This window comes from Nicotiana tabacum, chromosome 22 (assembly GCF_000715075.1).
Source record: "Nicotiana tabacum cultivar K326 chromosome 22, ASM71507v2, whole genome shotgun sequence".
Classification (NCBI taxonomy): Eukaryota; Viridiplantae; Streptophyta; class Magnoliopsida; order Solanales; family Solanaceae; genus Nicotiana; species Nicotiana tabacum.
This window is the reverse complement of record NC_134101.1, coordinates 227230711-227253093: the sequence shown is the minus strand read 5'-3', so window position 1 is coordinate 227253093 and position 22383 is coordinate 227230711. Positions and strand designations below refer to the sequence as shown.

The following is a 22383-nucleotide window of genomic DNA, read 5'->3' as shown; positions in this document are numbered from 1 at the left end:
TTGTTAGTCCCTTTATAAGGCAGAACATGAATTGAAAATTCGTACTAAATTTCAGTTGTCCATGCCTGGATTCTCATTAAACAAAGAAGCATAAAATTTAACATACTATAATTGGGACCGACAAGCAACAAAGCTCAGACCATTAACGGCATTGCCATGAGCACGACTAAAGCTCAAGTATTGAAATTCACAGCTGATCAAATAAGAAAAAGTATCAACATTAATTGAGTGTAACCAAATATGCATCTAAAACTTCTAAATATTTATAGTAACAAATCTTCATCATCGGTTTCAGGCTCTGATTCGATGTCTTCAATAATATTATCAGCTAAGGTAACATCAGTACTGATAACATCGAGATCATTTCTTCTCCAATTTATAAAGTCTTCATCTTCCTCAAATGTATATGAGAAATTTTGAGCATCTTGTTGAAAAGTTTCTTCACTGACAGCACCACCCGTAAAATAAGTAGAATGACCATTCAAGACAATGGACCAATTCGGATGAAGATTATCCTTGACATAAAAAACTTGTTCTACTTGAGATGCAAGTACAAATGGTTCATTTGTTGCTAGCTTTCGGTTAGTATTAACACTAACAATGCCATGTTTATATATCTTCACTCCTTTCCCAATGTGATCAACATCCATCCAATCACATTTAAATAAAACAATTCGTTTGCCTTTGAGGTATTGAAGTTCTACTATTTCAGTCAGAACACCATAATAATCTATATTTTGACCATTCATTATTCCTCGTACTAAAACACCACTATTTTGTTTTACTCTATTTCCTTCCAATTGTTTAGTATGAAACTTAAAACCATTTATTTCATACCCTTTGAATCTTTGGACTCCATCAAAAGGACCTCTAGCCAAAGAATACAACCCGCGACTTGCATGAGAATTTTTTTTCTTGCGCATTTGCACGATCTACATAAAAATAAATAATAAAATAATGATGCTAAAGAAGTATTATAAATAACATTAAAAATACAATGAAAACTTACAAGATGGAAAAACCAATCATCGAAGTTCATGTTCCTATTGTTCTGCTCGTACTCACTGTTTAAAATAATCATAATAATGAGAAAGGGCTAACAAAATTAAATTCACAATATATAATACCATAAAGAAACAATAACAACAATATGCTCAGTGTAGTCCCACAAGTGGTGTATGGAGGGTAAAGTATACGCTGACCTTACCCATGCCTTTAAGAAGGCAAATAGGATGTTCTCGGTAGACCCTCGGCTGAGGGAGGGGGGACAATAACAAGCAAACTAATCTGACAACCGAAGCAAAATACAAAACTAGTAGTAGGTAATGCAATCAAAAAATCGAAAATAAAAGACAACAATAAGTAGTAATAGAAGTCTAGTGATACCAAAAAGAAAAAAACACGAAAGACGCCAAATGATGTATCAACATGTATTTTTAGGAAAGTGTTCGGAGAAAAAAAAAGCACGAGAAGAGTTTGACATTTTCTTTTAGGTAATGATTTGATTATTACCATACAGACCCAAAGGAAACTTTTTAACAGGGAAATTAGAAAATACATGCTACATATCTAATGTGCACGTTACAGTAGATTCCTTGACTAATAAAGTTCTTACTAAGGCGTTTTCACCAAGATGATTATAGCCACAAAAAATCATCAAAAAGAGTTGTAACCAATATGAATCGGAAAGATTTACTTGATGAGATTTAAACAAAGATCATAAACAACAAATCATGTGCTTATCTTCACTGGACAATACCAAAAAGAACTTTTATGGTCGAACACTTCTAACTCAAACTCTTATAAATGCTTGGATGTTATTGTAGAAACAATAGCATAAAGAAAAACAATACCATAGAAATGCTTGAACTTCTTCACAATTTCTCAAAACATAAAGATGCACTTGTTTTCGCTCAACCTCTTCAAGAATTCTAGATGTATCGCTTAATAAAGGGCAACCCTTTTGCTTAAATATTGATAATCCATTGCATGACTCAGCATGATCACCTTCATAATTTTTGTCCACTGGATTATACCCTCTTTCTCTTCCATAAAAATACCTTGAACAAAATATTAAACTTTCTTCAACAATATACCCTTCTGCAATAGATCCTTCAGGTCGACATCTATTACGAACATAACATTTCAATTTGCGCAAGAATCTACATGATATAAAAGGCAGTTAAAACTCATAGCATGATAAATTAAGTTAAGCTCTTAGCATGATAAACTAACAAGCCACAACAAATTAAACTGAAATTGTGAAATAGAAAAACATACCACTCTATTGGGTACATCCATTTGTACTGTACAGGTCCAGCAATCTTGGCCTCTTGTGGAAGATGAATGATCAAGTGCACCATAATATCAAAAAAAGCTGGTAGGAATATTTTTTCTAATTTGCTTAATGTTATTGGAATTTGAGCTGCAAGCCGATCTAACACATCAACTCTTACTGTTTTTGAACACAACTCTCTGAAGAAAATACCTAGCTCGGTAATAGCAGCATAGACATTGTTCGGCACAACTCCGCGAATTGCAAAAGGAAGCAACTGTTCCAAGAGAATGTGAGAATCATGACTCTTTAGTCCATAAATTTTTCGATCCTTTACTTTTACGCACCGTGATAAATTCGAAGAATAACCATCTGGAACTTTAATAGTTTTCAAAAACTTGCATACTTTAGACTTCTCTTCCGGTGATAAAGTATAGCATGCTGCTGGATAATACCACTTTCCATCTCTTTGAGTTGGATGCAAATCTCTTCTTATACCCATTTCCTTCAAATCACGACGAGCATTCAGATTATCTTTTGTTTTTCCTTCCATATCTAATAACGTCCCAATAATATTGTCACACACATTTTTTTCAATGTGCATGACATCTAAATTGTGACGTATTAAATTATTTTTCCAATAAGGAAGTCTGAAAAAGATGCTTTTCTTCCTCCAGTTATGAGTGGCTTTATCCCTTCCGTGTCTTTGTTTCTTCTGGGTCTTACCAAATTTAAAGCCATCCAAACTAGCCAACTGGTTTAAAATATCATCTCCAGAAAGAATTTTTGGAGCATGTCTTCTTTTTACTTCCCCATTAAAATCACGTTTATTACTCCGCCACTTATGATTAGATGAGAAAAATCTACGAGCACCCATGTAAGAAAACTTACGACCATACATTAGACGAATAGACAGAGTCTTTTTATTGCATGAAGGGCATACACCCAACTCCCAAATCACGATACGGACCTAACGGAACTGTCAAAATACTTATCCGAGTCCGTTTACTCAAATGTTGACCGAAGTCAACTCAGTTGAGTTTTAAGCTCTAATTATACGGACTGCGCATGCAAGTCAAGAAATGATTAATAGCGATTTTCAAGGTCTTAAAACATATAAATGATCATTTAATTTAAAGATGACATTTTGGGTCATCACAATATGTTTCCTTTCATATAATTCAGATTTATCTTTTTGAATATTTAACCTCCTATAGAATTTATTCTTGAGTCCCAGCTTGGTTAATATCTTTCCACCCGTATGATTTATATTTTTTCGTCTTTGCTTGGTTTCTTTTACGTTGTTGCAGAATAGCTGATGGATGTTTACTCTAGCCATCTTTTATTTTATTTTTTACTTTATCATCCTTTAAACAATAAAAATATTTAGAGAGTTTTGTTAGTATAGTGGATGAGTAAAAGTGAATGAAGGAAGTATTAAATCTTTTTCTTATTAAACTAGCTAGGTAAGAAGTCCAAATATTTAGATATTTGAAATTGATTAATATTTTAACTTATGTGAATTGAATTAATTGAGAAATAAATCCATTTTACAATACTTATAAAATCAATATGAGAAAGATTTTATAGGGTGCCTATAATTGATTTCTTATTGACTCGAAATATGGGACATACAATCACATATTAAGTTAAATCTAAATTAAAATAGTCTCAACACAATAATTAAATATGCATTCTAATTTTATTATTCTAATCATACAAAAGAATTAACCCACGTTAAATTTAGAACCAAAATAATTTGATAGCCTCCAAAGTAAAAATGAAAGATTCCCTCCACATTTTTATCCATGTTAAATTTAGCACCAAAATAAATTGATAGCCTCCAAAGTAAAAACGAAAGATTCCCTCCACATTTTTCCCTCTAAATAATTTGTCCTAAATCAAAGCCTACTTTTCTATTAAAGAGATTAGGGAGAATAAACTAAAATCACGTCACTTTTCTATTAGAGAGATTAGAGAGCAAAAAACCCTAAAGCACTAAACTCATAAAAGAAAACCAAGAACGGAGGGTTAGGATTTTTTTTTATTACTTATCTTGTCATCCCTAGAAGCAAAGGTTCTATTTTCTTTCTCTGTCTCAGTCCCACTTTCAACCTTTAAATTTCTATTATTTTGTCTGATTTTGTAGATTTTGACTACTTTTATTGTTCTTAAATTATCGGCATATATTACCTTTTGTTACTTTTTGGTTCAATTTTATTAAGAATTGAATTCCCGGTGATTGCTTTTTGTGAGACCTTAAAAATAAGAAATTTACATTTTTTTCTGTGTTACTTTCAAACTCATTGAAAAAGATGTGGTTATATGATGGGTACAGATATTTTTAAAAGTTCTAAACTTTGTTGCTATATATTATATTTTTTAATTGAGTTATTTGATTTTTTAGTGTTATGATTTATCGGCATTCGTAGTTGACTTGCTTTGCTCAAATTTATTTTCTTTATAACTTTATCTAATTTGATAAAATTTACATTTTGAGGATTTATTCAATTGTTAAAGTTGGTACTTAGTACTTATAACAAAGATGATGATGATGATGATGTATTTTAGTGTCTTACAAATTCTTGTTTGTAATCAGACATGGGTAGGAATGATCTTTGGAAAAGAACTAATCGCATAACTGATAATCATGAGCCGGAAACTGTTATGAGTTCTAAGAAAGGATCTATTACTCAAAACTTGCTCACGCAACATGCAGAAGAACTTGTTTATCCAGGTAATTCCAATATGACTATTATGCAATATTGAATTTATTATTAAATCTTTTTTTAATTAGACAAATTTGTATCTTTGTTTAATCTTATCTAGCTAACTCATGTATCTTCAATAATTTTTTAGGAAGCATGGACATGATAAGGGAGAAAGAAATTAGCTATCATTATGGTGGCCATTTTATATTTTCTCCTACTAGAAAATATGTAGGTGGACATTTAAAGAAAACAAATATTGATGTTGATTTCATATCTTTCTTTGATTTGTTGGACGAGTTAAAAGAGCATTGTAATTTCAATATTTGTGAGGGAGAGAAGTTCTTTTATTTGAGAGGTGATAAAATTATTAGTGATTATGATGGGCTAGTTGAATGTCATGACGATCAAGATATTAAGAACATGCTTGTCAGTTATAAAATGCATAAAGAAAGGCCTATTGAGATTTTTGCACTGCTGAAAAATGATATTTTTATGAGTACTTCTCTTGGAGAAAATAGTTCTAGGGGTAATGAGTCTGAAAAGGTGATGGAAGCAAAAGAACATGAATCAACAAATTCAACATGTAATCATTATTTTTATTGATCTTAATCACATATATCGATATTTTTACTTGACGTTATTTATTTAATCTTCTAGGTTCCAACGCTGTGAAAAGAAAAACTAGAGGTCCTACACGGTGTGTAGAAATAATTAATTTACAAGAGGGACAAAAACTATCAGTAGAATTTGATGAGGATCATCAAGCAATTGGTAAGAATGCAAGCTAATTAATTTGGTTTTTGGGCCAAACAGTTAGAAGCCGAACTTGTTGCCCTTTAAAGGTAAATAGTTGGAAAGAGATTGAGCAAGATAAGATCAACCATATGTGGGACATCGTTTTGGTACGAAAAACTAACAAGCTAATAACTCTATAATATTTTATAATTTCTTATGGATTAACATTTACTAGAATATATGATCATAAACTATGATGGTATTTATTTCTTACAGGAGAAGTTTAATTTTGATGTGTCTAAGGGAAGAAAAAGCGCAATTCTTGGTAAAATGAGTGACCTCTATAGAGACTATAGGTACAAGTTGAAGAAGAAGTATTTTGATTCAAAAGCAGGTTACCAACTTCGCCTACGCAACAAGCCTAAACTTGTTGCCGCAGATGAATGGAAATATTTGGTCAATCTTTGGAGTGATGCCGACTTTCAGGTATTTAAATTGTAAATTAAATTTTTTATGCTTTTATTATTATTATTATTATAGTTTCATAGTTTGATGATCTCAAATAATTTATATAATTCTTCAGTCCGTCTCAAATTTTCTTTTTATTCACTTTCGGACGAATATCATTTTGATATCCATTTTGAAAATACGAGAACTTCTTCTTCTTTTTTCAGATTGAAGGGCATATTAAGCTCTCTTTCCTCAATAACTAATTATTTTAATTCTTTTTTAATTTTTATTCAGAAGAAGAGTATGCAGAACAAGGCAAATAGATCAAAACGTTCCTTGCCACCATATATTGTGACCAAAAGTTATGCAAGACTAAGATACGAAATGGTATGAACACTATAATAATATTTTTAGAACGAATTTAGAAGAATTATATTCATATATTTTATTCTATTATTGATACCGATTATTTTTTTGTAGGAGCAAAAAAATGGAAAACCTCCTTCCCGTGTTGAAGTTTTTATGGAATCTCGCAAGAGAAAAAAAGGAAAACAAGTTGATGCTTTTCAACAAGATGTTATTGTAATGTTGATATATTCTCTTTTCTTTTTATCTCCTTTTTAAAGTATACATTGGTACACATATGTAATTGATTTGCATTATTTGATTGTTGGTTCAATTCGACCAATTTAAAAAGCAGCAAAAAGAAGGAGAAATTTCTTTAAATGATGATGATATCTTCGAAAAAGTTCTTGGGGCTGAAAAAAATGGATATCTTCGTGCATATGGACCCGGAAAAAATATCAGTGAATATTTTGGTGGTAGACCAACAAAAGTACATCTTATAAAGCAACTAGAATTCACCAGAAAAGAAGCAAATGAGCGTGTGAAAGAAGTTAAAAGGGAAGCTAAGGAACAAATTAAAGAAATCAAGAAAGATATGAATGAACAACTAGCACAAATGAGTACACAATGGGAAGAAAATTACGAATGATACTTGCAGCACAAGGTCTACAACAAAATGATGCAATCTAACGGTATGTAACTTAGACTTTTATTAATATCTTTTTATATTAATAAATTAGTATATATGCGATTCTTTAAGGTAGTATTCATATTAAAAATAAAATTTAATTGTTTTATATAAAAATGCTTCATTGTATCATTTAGTTATTTACTTTTTTCTATTGTTATTGCAGCTTGTGGAGGACTTATAAAAGCATCAAGGTCACCAAGCACATGAATAATGTTTTTCCTCTTGTCAAAGCTTATTGATATGTTTCAAACGATGTTTTAATATTTGAATTGATATTGTTGAACCTTTGTTAAATCTTTTTACTAATAAATTGCATTTATTACGTAATTGAAGAAGATTTATGCTACATTTGCCTATATGTTTCATTGCCAAAATTTGATTGTATTCCTAAATAGGCTTTATATGAAATATTGTGGCTAATAATGGTTGTGGAAATTTTTTTAATTAGTAGCAATGAAATTTATAAATTTGTAGCTACACACACACATATATTTCTATATAATAAGAACATGGCTATACATTTTTTCATAGCAAATGAAGAAAATTTATTGCTACAATTTTATGCTTCATGGCAAAAGAAAATGGAATCTTAGCTATGGAATTTTGAATTCGTAGCTAAACATATACTCCTACAATTGCCACACATCAAGAACATGACTATTTATTTTTACTTTCCGTAGCAAATGAATAAAATCTTTTACTATAGTTCTATATATTTCATGGCTAAAAGTATGGAATTTTAGCTACAATATGAAAAGGTTTATGGCAAATGCTTCAATTCATAGCTAGGAATTTTTAAGTTGTAGCTAAAGATGAGTACTATTGCCACGAGACTAGGCTATAGAAATAGCCACAAAATTTGAGTTTGCATAGCAAATAAATTTAGTCTTTTTGCTACGATACAAAATTTCGTAGCTACAATATGAAGATTGCTACAAATTTTCTTTGTCGTGGCAAAGGAATAAAATCATTTGCTATAAGTATATTTTTCGTAGCAAAAAGCTTCTACAATCATAGCTACAACACACAAAATTTCTGTAGCAATAAGTATTATTCCTTAGCCACAGACCATGTAAAGTCTGTAGCTAACTTTTAGCTACGCTACATTTTACTACGAATGCTACGGAAAAATATATTGTGGCTAAAGTGTTTTGCCACGAAAATTTTCATATTTAGCTACAATATTTTTCATAGCTATAGATGTGTAATGTTGTAGTGAAACACAAAAAATAAAGGATAGAAATTAAAAAAAGAAGAATGAAAGAAGAAGTAAGACAACAACAACGGCCCAGTATAATCCCACAAGTGGGGTTTGGGAAGGCTAATATGTACGCAGACCTTACCCCTACCCTGAGGAGCAGAGAGGTTGTTTCCAGGAGACCCTCGGCTCAAAAAAGCAACAAGAGACGATATATTAGTACTATTAATAGACTCATAATAAAATAACATAACATAGCACAAAATAACATAAAATAATAAAATAACAGCAATATAAGAAATATAGGAAATACGAGAAAGATGGAAGGTATAATAATATCCAGCAGATAAAGCCTGCATCAGTAGCTGACCAGTAGCATCCTAAGACTAACTCCTAACTGGCTAGTCTCACTCTAGTGCGCTGTAGAAATATTCACAACTTCCCCCTACCGTATAACCTTAATGCTCGACCTCCACAACTCCCTGTCAAGGGCCATGTCCTCAGTAATCCTAAGTCGCGTCATGTCTTGCCTGATCACATCTCCCTAATACTTCTTAGGTCTCCCTCTACCTCTCCTCATGCCCACCACAATCAGTCGCTCACACCTCCTCACCGGTGCATCAATGCTCCTCCTCTGAATGAAGAGCTCACCAAAAGGGGAGAAAGAGCAAGCAAAACTATAGAAAATAGGGGAGAGAAATTAGCAAGGCAAATGATAAGTTGCTTAGATCCATGCTATTTACTATTTAGGCGAAATACATAAACAACCCCTCCAAGTTGTCCACAACGGTCATTTGAACACCTTAACTTGTTATGTGACCAGATAGACACCTATATATTCTCTTAAACCCCTTACGCTGACATAGAAAATTTTGTGTGTTACACTTACATCTAAGCGCATGAAATTTTTTAAAATTAGGCTTATCTTTTTTGGGGGGTTTGGATAAAAAACAACAACTGAATTGGGATTTGAATTTTCATTCAACCTCTGCAAGATGTGATTTTCAGTAGCAGTTCAATAACTTTCCGATTGATGAGACTATCATCGACAGCAAGAACATGAACTTCATCAGAATCAAAAGACGGACACAAAATATCAAACTCCTCCATCTTCTCCGCCATCCACTGCCGCGAAAATACTCCATTCCTCGCCATGACTAAAATATACTTCAGAAGAAGTGAAAAACAGAATTTTCTAGGGAGAAGAAGTGAGAAAACAGTGATATTTGTTCATATTATACAAAAGGGGTGTTGGAATGTTAGTAAAATGTTTTCTTCATATACGAATTACGATATCTTTTACTTTCTCTCTCTATATATGAAAAAGAACGGTGTTCAAAATCAAATCTGGTGAATCCAATTTTCACTCAATTTCATGGGTGAAAATTGCTGGAAATCACTAACCACCACTCAGTTTCATTCAATTTTATGTGGGTTTTTGTCATCTAATTTCTTGGAAGGTGCTAGAAAATCAGTGTGAGGGGTTATTTGGGGGGAAAGGGGGGTGGGGGCGAGACGGGGGAGGGTTGGTTAAAATAATAAAAAGATTTTTTTAATGTATTTAGTTTATATTTATTAAAATTTTATTATAAATTACACATGTCATTCTTTAATTGGTTTATTTGACATGTCACTGGCGAGGGCAACTTATACATATAGTCTGCCAGACTCGGGTGTTCACGAGATACATTTAATATTCACTTGAAATATTAAAATGAAAAAGGGATCAGTTAAGATATTCAAATGACCGTTGTGAACAACTTAAAAAAATTATTTATGTATTTTGCCTACTATTTATCATAATACCCACACTGATTTTCAATTAAGAGTATTGAACAGGGGACGTAATAGGAAGTGCAACAAAAAGAGATTAATTACCACGGGGACTGCTTTACTTTTTCCAAGAAAGACCAAAATAAAGTGACGCGTGTTATGCACATGTTTAGTACTTAAATCAGCATGGAGTCTTTGAAAAAGGTGTCAATGTTGTCGTCATTTTAGAACAAATGTACGCACAAAGGTATCGTCTGGCAGGAGGTATTAAAAAAATAATGAAAGCATTAGTTTTATGTATTACTAATATCTTATTTGGTATATTTTTTAATTTGTGTTTAACTAATACAAGTATTAATTATACAACATATTTGGTATTATATTGTATATAAGTAATGCATAGAAAATCATGACATTAATAATACCAAGATTAATGCATGCATTAGTATAATTAAAGACAAAAATATCCTTAAAGTCTCTTAAAGCTAGAGAATATGGAGAGCATTTTTGTAAACAACTACTCCCTCCGGTCCAAAATAAGTGATTTTTTGGCTTTTTTCTTGTGGTCTAAAATAAGTAATTTTTCCAGATTTCAAGAATGAATTAATTATTTTTTTCCTATATTGTCCCTGGAGTAAATAGTGTTGGAATATGTGTTAGGAGTATTTATGTGAGATAATAAAGGTTAATATGGTCAATTCTATTGGTAATTAATGCTAAAAGGTGGATTTCTTAATCTGTATGAAAATATCCAAAAAATCACTTATTTTGGACCGGAGGGAGTAATTTTCTTAAAAATTATGCAATGCATTATAATTTTAATACATCACACCAAACAATAGATAAGAAATAATATCTGCATAACTAATGTTTGCATTACTAACTCATGCATTACTAATCCATACATTACTAATACACTTTATTCCGTATTATTCTTGTACACCCTACCAAACGACCCCAAAGAATGTTGTATGTACAATGCAAAGCAATTTAGAATTACCAAAAAGCCCTTCGTAGTACCATCAACCTTCACTTATTATATAGTTAAAAAACTAGCGAGGTTTTGCCCGGGGCCAACGGAAACAAAAATATATTGTTTTGTTATTCACTGTGTTATCCTTTTGATTCTAATTGTAACATCGTATGAACTCTACCTGTGAGGATGATTTACTAATTTTTCAGATTCTTGGTCATTGTTTGTAAGTATTAAAGTGAGACATAATGCAGTACTTGATATGTTGGCGTGTAATGAGCATAGATCACTATAATAATCATTCAATCTTCAGCAAATCATATAATATGTGACATACTTAAAAATATATACGTTTGATCAAATGAAGGTTTTTTTACTAACGATTCTAGTATATTGACATCAGCGAATATTTTTCACAATTAAAAAAATAAAGTATCTTTTGGAGATGTTATTTCTTATAAAGAGTGAACAACCCTATTTTTTCACTTCAAAATAGGGTTGAGTTATTCCAAATGTATGAAATTGTTTTGATATCTACTTAGTGGTACAAAACCGAGATTATTACATTATAAGAATTTGTAAAAATACCTTAACCGTCAATATATATTTCTTATAAAATATAATATAAGCCTTAGTAAGGTTGAGTTATCCAGTGGTAGGAGTTAGCGGTAACCAAGTGAATGATCAAGATACGTACAAAAACAAAAACAAAAACAAAATTATGTGACAAATGTGTTCTTTTTAAATTTGAAGGCATTCTAAAGTCTTCCACTTTACTTGGAGATGTACCTTTTTTACATTTAAAGTTCAGAATGAATACTAAATAAACACTAGTTCCAAACATCTTTTCTAACCATAATCTAGCTCAAAAAATCCATAACAATAACATAGAAAATACTTTACACTTGATATACTGTAAATTGAGAATAATGTACAAGTACTGGAATAGTGAAACAACTAATTACATCATTATGCAGTTCAACAGTTATATTATCCCAGGCATTGATGAAATGGAATTTGCAGAAATTGTCTTGTTCGGCAAGTGCAATCTTCAACTTTCAACATTCAGATCGCAGCTGCTTCAGCTTCCATGACTAATATAGGACCCCGCGATTTATTCACATGGCTACTTCTGTAACCATATGAAACGGTCTTTCAAGCATTTTGCAGGTTCCATGATACCGCTGAGCCATCCAAATCCGAAAGATAATTGATTTGCTTGCAAGCTAATGAGGCGTTGTCTGTAAGGTATCAATATGTTCCTGAGGCCTGCATTTAGCACAAACAGCATTACCAAATCAGTCATCGATACATGAGTATACCTTAAATATAGAATAAATCTGGGAGCCTGGTGCATGGATCATCCCACATTCACGCAGGGTACGGAGAAGGACCGCACCCTAAGGGGTGTTTTGTAGGCAGCCTCCTTGATGCAAGTATCGTGGTTGATTCCACGGCTTGAACCCATGACCTATAGGTCACATGGAGACAACTTTACCATTGTTCCAAGGATCCCCTTCAAAAATATAGAATAAATCTACGATAGCAAATTCTTTGCACCTGAAATGCACATAGTCTTGTAAAGCAGAGCTGTATGAGGATCCCCTCGCGTACTCATGTGAGGCTTCTCCAAACACTCAAGGAATGCGAGGTCTGCCTTGAGAAGCTCAGCTTGGTCATGAGTATCATAGCCCATGTCATGACAATAACAGCAAAAATCCAACCAATCAATCGGTCTTCTATCCCAAACTAAAGACCCTCCATCTTTCCCACTTGACCAGTTTGGTCCACAGTAATGACCATATCGAGGGAAAAACTGTGAAAGGAAAGCTCTTGGACCTGTATGCCAAGGAACTTTCGAGACATATGGTCTAAAGCGTATGGTTGACGTCCGAGCTAGAGAGTTTACACTTTCACGAGATTGCCTACGCCTTTTCAACTTCTTGTTGACAGTTGTTGGCATCTGAATATTACCCTCGGATCCTTTGGCCCAAGGAACAAATGAAAACAGGGTCCATTTCCAAAACTTAGCATCAAACTGAGCCTTTTGTTTAGGTACTTCCATTAGGGTACTAGTAGATACAACAGTTGAAGCCATATCCTTTGCAGATTGGGGTTTCAATGACATGAAATTACTGAGAAACGAAAAATCCATTGCTAGATAGTGGAAGACGCTACCAATGCACAACTTCAGCCACCAGAACTTGTACGATCGGAGTACCTATATCCATACATAGTTGCATCAGATGCAGCAACAATTTCCAGTTGCAATTTTCAAAAACAATGGACATGGTTGCTAAGTACCAGATATAATAACAAACTAGAAGAAAGTATCTTTCGACCAATTCATAGAAAAGGGGAGGTTGTTCCCATTCATATGGAAAAGAGACCTCGTTTTCCTCTTTCTTCCTTCTCTCTCTTTGGTTGGAGAGAGACGAAAGTTACTATTGTATAAAGGAAGATATTTTGCCGTTGCATTGACTAAGGAAATTCGTAAAATCAAAAGCATTAGGTAACTACTAGTACAGTCCATTTCAGTACAAACAATTTACCAAAATAATATGTGCACTCAAATCACACTATAATAGCACTTGCACATAGCACATATACAGTGTAATCCTCCCTTTATGGGTCATGCTCGAGTCACAGAATTTGGAGATGAAACATCAAAAGCTCTATACTTGTTTATATTCAAGTTGACCAAATAATTACATTATGGATTCAGCAATCCAAGTGAATCATTTCTTCATAAATACACACAGCTAATCTTATACACAATTTTTCATTAATGATCTTTTAGATGAGTGATATGAAGAATAGCAAAACTAAGGCATTTACCAATAGCTGTACAGTCATAATAAAAAGATTAGCTGCTCAGAGCATAGTGCTTTTCAATAAAAGAGTTTGTTTAGAAATCATGCTTTTTTCTTTTTTTGCTTTTTATTTTTAAGGGTAAAACTGCAAAGAAATTGTACTAAAGATGCAACAAGGGGATGCCAACACTGTACATGGACTGTAAAAAGGAAGCACAGTGTAGTTGCTCAATAGCTTCAAGCTCCTTCAGACAACCAGGAAAACTAAAGTTTTCCGCAGGTTTTCATTCTTGACCCACCAAAACATTTTAGTCAAATAAAGGGTTAATAAATTGGTGAATACTCATATAAGCTTCTGTAGAACTCAAGGAAACAGGGATAGAGTCTATAGAACAGATTCTGTTCAAGTAAGGTTGTTAGGTTAATACAAGATTCTAGAAACATTCTTATGTTCCTTTCCTTCCGATTTCACCAAAATAAGCATGCACCACATACCTATCCCCAAATTCCAGCATAGCAGTAGTTTCTCTACTTCATGCTTTCCTTTATTTTCTTTACATTTTTAAAATCTATTTCTTCTCAACCAAAATTATTTTATATTCTTTAGATTTTCACCATCGACAATAATTCCGAAACTAAAATGCATTCTAAATATAGCTTCTTGGCTCTTGTAGATACAATGGTACTATCTAAAACTCTAAATATCTTTAGAAGAAGAGAGTGCACAAAATTGGGAGGTTGAAAGTGAGTCCAGGTACTACGTAATGCGTTGGCCGCTGGTAACCAGTCAAAGGGCAAAAAGGAGCCAAGGGGAGGGGGGCTCAGCATAAGTTGTGTAACTGCTTCACCTTATTAAAAAAAAGGAAGTGTAACCACCTCTTGAAGTGGACTACAGATTTCCAGAAGATCGAGGTTTTGCTTAATTTGTCTTTTCTAGGTAACGTATAGATAATTGCTATACTTTATGAAAGTGCATTCTATATACAAGAGCATGGATCACGGATCTTGCACGTTTTGTATCACATCTTCCCGCAGAAAGGGATATATATCTTGCTACAAGCGGATGATGAATACTAACCCACTAGGTCATTCCATCTTATATTTGATGTTGATTCATCCCTATAGTATGAGTGACAAGGTGTATAGCAACGAATGAAGGAGTAAATCCATCAAGTTAAAGCTTGAACGTAGCCACAAATTAATGTTCCATCAAACTTTTGGTGGACAATAGGCGTCTACATGATTTTTTTTATATGAGGCACTTACAAGATCAGAAAACTACCGGTTGAAGATTTTCCAAAAGATATGCATAAATTTTGTTAAAGGTATGCCTCATTCAATAACATGAAGAAGCTCCAAACGTGCATATTTTCAGATCTTACTAAGATTGTATCAACTGCTATTCAGACGGACAAAATCCGTCAAGGAATTCCAGGTCTTACACGGGCTTCTCTTCAACATTTCTCACTATTTACATTTAACGAAAAGGCAGAGAATGCTTGATGAAAAGACTCAACTACTCGCTTTTGCATTGTGAAATTGATGCTTCAAAGTGGGGAATTACGTCCCTTCATCTGGATGCAAGATGAATGCATTTGATTATACCTAACTTGGTCCGATCCTTACTATCACCATTCCACAGATACGTTTTCAATGACTTTGAGAAATATTCAGTAATTGCAGAAAAAATGAGGTCTTATCCATTGGGAGACTTTAAACTTCTAATGAACTTACTTTTGGTTAGACCCCACTGCATTGTTTCAACAGCAAGGTAGTAGATGTTATAGGCATAGCCACCTTGAGGTCGAATGAACCAAGTCTGATATTTAAGTGAAGAATGGTAGAGGGGTGAACCTATTAGCCACCAAGTTACAAGGCTAGAAGCACACTTCTTGGTTATCTAAGGGAAAAAGGGGAACTTACTTTTCGTTATGTAAACAGATCAACGAATCAACTAGTCTTAAATCCCAATATGAATCCTCGACAACATTACACACAACTGCCTTGATAGGCACGTCCAGAGTTCACCATTCAAAGAATTCATCATAGTTATACTATTTTTAAGCTGGCCGCCGATCTACTACAGCCCTCCTCTTTTATCCATGCTTGAAACTGGCTATACTTTGAGAAATTCAAGTAGACGGATGTTGGTTGTGTAAAAAAATAATATGAAAAAAATTTTAACCCTTCCCCTAACATAAATGTCTAAGTATCTTTCATATTCCATATGTTACATGGATTTCAATTAGTAGTACTATATAATGTATGATTCATGTGAGTACTGATTAAAACAAAATATGATTCATGTCAGTTAAAGATCCCGGAGCAGACAACTAGCAAGTTCATACAATAGTCAAGATATGCATAGCTATCAAGTTGGGGGTGATCCTGCACAGTTGCAGATGTGGTTATAAATTCGAAATAACCACCTAACAAAAGGGTGGTTCCCCCTCTCTTAACCAGAAGTTCTAATTCGAATATAGGAATGAATTCATCCCCCATTTGACAGGGAGCACCTTACCCCGATATTAGTTGGTTTCAGATACTAGATGCTAAACAAAAATAAAAAAGATGCCAAGTACTAATAAAAATATCTCATTCTCTAGGACAGTGAAAGAGGAACAGAACACACTACATAGAGTCATAGACGAAATATAAATACTCTTGAAGGGTCTCTGTCTTATTTTCTCCAGATTTTCATATGATTAGCTTAAAGATTTTTCATTACGGGACAAGTACAATTAATTTTTTGGATTTAAATTATATGCACTGACAGGGTAAAGATATTTTTACAATATCACTGAATTTTAATCTATGATAGCAGGTTAGTAACCATTTTTACCATATTATCAAATTAATACTTATCAAGAAATTTATCTGATATTACCTAATAAGTGACCTAATTGTGTAAATTTTTCATACACTATCAGTGCATAGTGCATAGAACTTAAGCTCTTATAAATATGGGTCTCTATATTCTTTTATTTCCAACAACAACAATAAAAAACCCCATTGTAATCCCATAAAGTGGGGTATGGGCAGAGTGGAGCGTACGCAGACCTTACCCTGCCTTATGAATGTAAATAGGTTGTTTCCGAAAGATCCCGGCTCATATTTCCATTACCCAAAATATGGGTCTCTATATTCTTTTATGTCCATTACCCAACAACAACAACGACTCAGTGAAATCCCACTAGTGGGGATTTCCATTACCCAAAATTGACCACAAAAACAAGTTTCTTTTTCCATTTCTCTTCTTCTTCTTCTCCTCTCCTACTACCCACCGCCTCACCATAATTCAAGAACCAGTGAAACCAACATGCTAAAAGAGAATACAAATTCAATAACAGAATCACAATAGAAACATATAAGTTGAATATTATAAAAAGACAAGACTTTGCACTCTAACCATAAAGCTAATACAGTTTAATAACCAAAAACAAGAATGTTTTCTAAAGAAAACAAGAATCAGTCTAGTCAGAGGACAAAGTACCTGAGAATCTTCATTTATTAGCAGTTCAGCACAAAAATGGGTTCATCCGACCCAATTAATCTCAATGTTGTGTGTGGGTGTATAAATTTCTTTGAGAGGAGTCTATGTTTGGTTGAAGATTATTGTTGGTCTGCTTCTAATTATTTGTTTGGCTGTGGGAAAATGTGACGCTGAGATGGAATTTCGAAGGTTCTAGCTGCTTAACACGTGTGGTGGGTCCCACTAGTTTTTTATTTTTATATTACACTACCTTTTTTAATTAATTTTTAGGCTATTTTCACAGGGTTAATTCAAAAATAGCCTCATTTACAAGAGTTAATTGAAAAATAGCCACAGTTTCAAAAGTAATCAAAATTTTGTCACTTTTCATATAAAGATAAATCTGAACGAAAATACTGTTCAAAATCCAAAAAATATTCTAGCATTATACACTGGAGTTTGAATTTTTTACATGTGAACTTCCAGCATAATATACCGGAGTTCCAGCATAATATATTGGTCCAGCATAATATGTTGGAAGTTCATACACAGGTGCTCCAGTTTCCAGTATATTAAGCTGGAACTTTCCATGTGCTGGAGTTCCAGCATAATATGCTGGAAGCTCATATACAGGTACACCAATCTCAAGTATATTATACTGGAACTTTCCGTGTTGCAGCAAAATAGTGGCTATTTTTTAATGCCTTTACAAACGAGCTATTTTTCAATGCCTTTACAAACGCTGGCTATTTTTTGATTACCAGTCCGAAAACTGGCTAGCCCGTGCTATTTTTACATTTTCACACATATTAAATAATTCATCTTTTTAGCATTAATTAACAATGAAGTTGATCATATTAACTTTAATTTGTTCGTTGGAAATATAACAAATATTGCTAGGCTCTTTATTCTAGAGGCAGCTTTGAAAAAAAGAAGTTAATTCTTTCTTGATATCTAAAGAAATCAAATATTGTGGACAACAAAAAAATATCAAAATATTAATTAAAGTGGACCGGAAAGAGTAGTTATCTTGTATTGTGTTGAATATTGATTGATGCAATTAATTTGAATGCACGGTAGAAATGCACAGGGTATTTGCATCTATACCCTCTTTTTGTGTCACGTTTTAACTTGTACCCGCTTTGCAAAAAAAATTGCAAGTGTATCCATTTTTTCACATAACTTCAGCATACGGGGCTGAAATAGCAAAGAAAATCACGCAAAACTTCAGCATTCTAGTAGTTGGGTCTGAAGTTCAGCTCTAGAGCTGAAGTTTTTGTTTTGTAACTGTCGAACTTCAGCTCTAGAGCTGAAGTTTTTTGTTTGTAAGCTTCAGCTCTACAACTGAAGTTTTTATTTGTAACTGGCGAAGTTTTTGTTTGTAAGCTTCAGCTCTAGAGCTGAAGTTTTTATTTTGTAACTGTCGAACTTCAGCTCTAGAGCTGAAGTTTTTGTTTGTAACTGGCGAAGTTTTTGTTTGTAAGCTTCAACTCTAGAGCTGAAGTTTTTGTTTTGTAACTGGGAACTTGAGCTATAGAGCTGAAGTTTTTTTTTGTAACTGGCGAACTTCACCCTTCTTAGAGTTAAACTTCAGCCTACTACATTATGAATACTCCATATATCTTTTCAGCTTGTTGGAAGGTTTGTCTCTTATTTATGTCTTTTTCTTTTTCAGTATACTCTTTTATCAAATATTTCTCATTTTCCCATTGATTTTCTTGGTCTGAGGGAGAACTTGATGTAAACTTTTAGAAACCTACATATGTAATCTGTTTTTTCCTTCTTCTTTTTTTGGTTTCGATATCTTTTTCTGGGCGAAAATACGATTTTACACTTACAGTAACAGAAAAGAAAGAGCCAACAGGAGTTTAGAGCAATTTACTTTTACCCATTAGGTCATAAAGCCTTGCTGCAAGAGAAGATAAGAAAAAAGCTGAAAAGTTTTGAATTTCTTCTAATGGAACTATCATATTGAGGGCGGATATAACTTTGAGGAGGAGGAGGAGAGAGAGAGAGCTGAAGTTGTTTAAAAAATGGGTACAAGTTAAAACTTTTTAAAAAAATAGGTATAAGTTAAATGGGGGCGACCAAATAGGGTGCCCCGTGCAATTTTTACGAAATGCACAAATAACCTTTTTTTAGGATCTTTATTTAAAGAACAACTTAAATTTACAAAATTCTACAGTTTTAAGTATTTAAGGAAGTTGAGCAGATATTTGTCAAAACTGGTTAAACTTTATATAATATTTAAAATTGAATATATTTTATATAAAAGTGCTCAAAATGGCTACCTAATGTCATTTTTATTTGCATTGTTGAAAAATTTTCATTTCAAAAGTAGAAATCGTATCACGTCTCAGATGAATACTTAACACTTTTATTTGTTTCAAAAGGCTAAATAATTTTTTTCATTGACTATTTTTATTCAGTTTGAAAATATGTATGAAAATTTAATATTTGTATATGATTTTGAATATAAAATATTTATCTTAAAAAAGAATTATAAGTTGATGTCCTGATCGGCTATGTTACATAGTACTTGCTATTAATTTCGAGAAAGAAAATATTATTTATTCTAAACTTTAAAAAATACGTGTTCATCCTAATTAACGATGGAATGTAGGTCAAATTTTGAGTCAAATTCCTATGCTGAAGCTAATTGTGAGTTAATTTAGTTTAAGATTAGCCATAGGAAATTGACTCAACCACCTCCAAAATAAATAGGTTAATTAATGAGAACCAAGTTGCTCATCAGATAAGTTATTTTATATGTTTTACCGTCTGATACCCTTTGTTAAATTTTGCTTTAATCTTTTTTAGATAAAAATATAGATAAAAAATATGGGTATTCATAATATTTGTTATTCGGTCAATTTGTTACGTATCAAAGGACAGGCTCGAGTTTATCTATTTTTTGTCTAATTTATTTTTTACCTGTCTATATTCGATACGTCCGGCACTGCTCACAATGGCAAAATAAAATTAGTATTTCAAAAGATTTGAAATATATATATATATATATATATATAAAAAGTCAATCATTTTTACCTATAAATAGCCTAGTGATAAGCAACCATTGTTATCTAATTTTAATCAAGAAATAATCATCTTCTTATTCATTAATCACTACTATCACTAGCTAGCCACCTAAAAATAGTCTAATCATTCTTCTTCTTCTGCCATCATTTTTTATTATAAATTATTTATTTGAATTTTATTGTTCGTGCTCCATCTATTATGAGGAAGACTTTTTAAATATTAATTGGGGAAACTTTTATTCTATGAAATAAATTTTTAGTATAATAGATAAACAAAATCTAAATTAAGGAGTTTGAATTCTAATTTTGGGATGATTTGAAATTAGAATTTATTCGAGTTAATGTTGTTGAAATAGATCTATATCTTTAGGGGGTTGAATCCCAATTTTGGGACGATTTATTGGAAATTTGAGGTGTTTTGAATTGAAATTTCAGCCAAATTCGAAGTAGACGATGAACATTAAAAGAAGACGGTTTGCGTATTCCCTGAGTACCCTCCGTCTTCTCCTATATATCTGTCTATTCCTATGTATCCGTGTATATTTGTGTGTGATATACGTGGATATATAGTGAGGTACATGTGTCGCAAAAATACTTTTCCAATTCGATTTCAACTTCGAATTTTGACTCCAAACCTCCAAATCACCTCCAATCTTTCTCGAATTTTGTATATTCCCTTGTTTATGTGTTTTTAACGCATTTAACTATACCCGTTGAAAAAAAAATTGAAAAACAAATTCTTATGTATTTTGAATGATGTATATCGTTAATAACTTTTTATTGGCCAAAAATGATTAAATGATATGTTGTAGCTAAGTGACCATAAACGTTTTATTTTTTTGGTACATGTCTGTAAATCTGTCAAAAATAAATCTAATGGACGTTTTGCACCGAATGAAGACCAAATGTAGAAGAAACTTAAAGGAAATGCGAAAATGAGAATTATTTAATATTTTGGGTTGATCAGGAGTGAAAAGAAAGGAAAGAATGATTTTTAGGGGTGATTGGGACGAATAAACATGAAGTAAAAGAATGAAATTGATAAGAAAATCTGAATATTTAAGTTAAATATACTGTTATAAATATTGTTTGTTTTCGAATGATCTCTTTTCCATCCCAATGACCCGTTAGTTAAGGATTTATATCATGAATAAAAGGATCTTTACATAAATAATCGGACGCATTCGTTGTTTACTTTTCCTAGTATGTATACATAAATTATACACAGTTATACATATATTATAGCTGGATTAAATTTATGTTACATATTTGCCAACTATTTTTAGTTTAAGTGATTGAATGAACGACTATTTAGGCTAATTCTTGATAAATAAATGCAATCTTTTTTGGTAATCCAACAAATTTCAAGAAAATACGACTCATATCTCTCTGCCATCCTCTTTTGAACCAAAACAAAAACTTATCTTTTTGTTTATGACCTTATCCTCTTCTTTCTCTCCCCCTCTTTTAATCCCTAAAATCCCAAGAAGAATAGTTCTTTTTTTTGATTTCCCACCCGATATTTGGTACCCGCATTGAAACTCGACTATATCTGAATTCGCGCAGCGTAGGATAGACCATTACAAGCACTCCATGCAAATTCTACCCTTGCCCAAATTAAAAACCAATCGGAAGAGAAAACCAAAAAATTACAAAGCCAAAATTGTGATTCAAAATTCAGTTGCAGATCCAATTTTCTCTAAATTATTAAATGTGACACAACAAAAGAAGCTTGGGAAAAGCGTAAAAAAGAGTATCGAGAAAGTGATCGAGTCAGACAAATGCAGATTTTAAATTTGAAAAAAAAAATTGAATCGCTTAGAATGCAAGAAGACGAGACTATCACTTGGTATTCTAATAGGATTTCTTCTACTATTAATAGAATCAGGTTGCTTGGCGAGGATTTCAA

The 22383-nt window shown here is 32.5% G+C and overlaps 2 protein-coding genes across 2 annotated transcripts; both read right to left on the bottom strand.

Moving 5' to 3' along the window:
- Window positions 1–263: 263 nt before the first annotated feature.
- LOC142176307 (uncharacterized) lies at window positions 264–3176 on the bottom strand. Its single transcript, XM_075243436.1, has 4 exons — window positions 2308–3176; window positions 1854–2162; window positions 1010–1064; window positions 264–932 (listed from the first exon to the last, which is right to left on the bottom strand). The coding sequence occupies exons 1-4, from the start codon at window positions 3174–3176 to the stop codon at window positions 264–266; spliced, it is 1902 nt and encodes a 633-aa protein (XP_075099537.1).
- An 8806-nt stretch (window positions 3177–11982) lies between these two features.
- LOC107775715 (uncharacterized) lies at window positions 11983–17498 on the bottom strand. Its single transcript, XM_016595464.2, has 3 exons — window positions 17458–17498; window positions 12712–13372; window positions 11983–12420 (listed from the first exon to the last, which is right to left on the bottom strand). Exons 2-3 carry the CDS (start codon window positions 13304–13306, stop codon window positions 12278–12280), a joined length of 738 nt encoding a protein of 245 aa, XP_016450950.1. The 5' UTR covers window positions 13307–13372; window positions 17458–17498; the 3' UTR covers window positions 11983–12277.
- Window positions 17499–22383: the final 4885 nt, after the last annotated feature.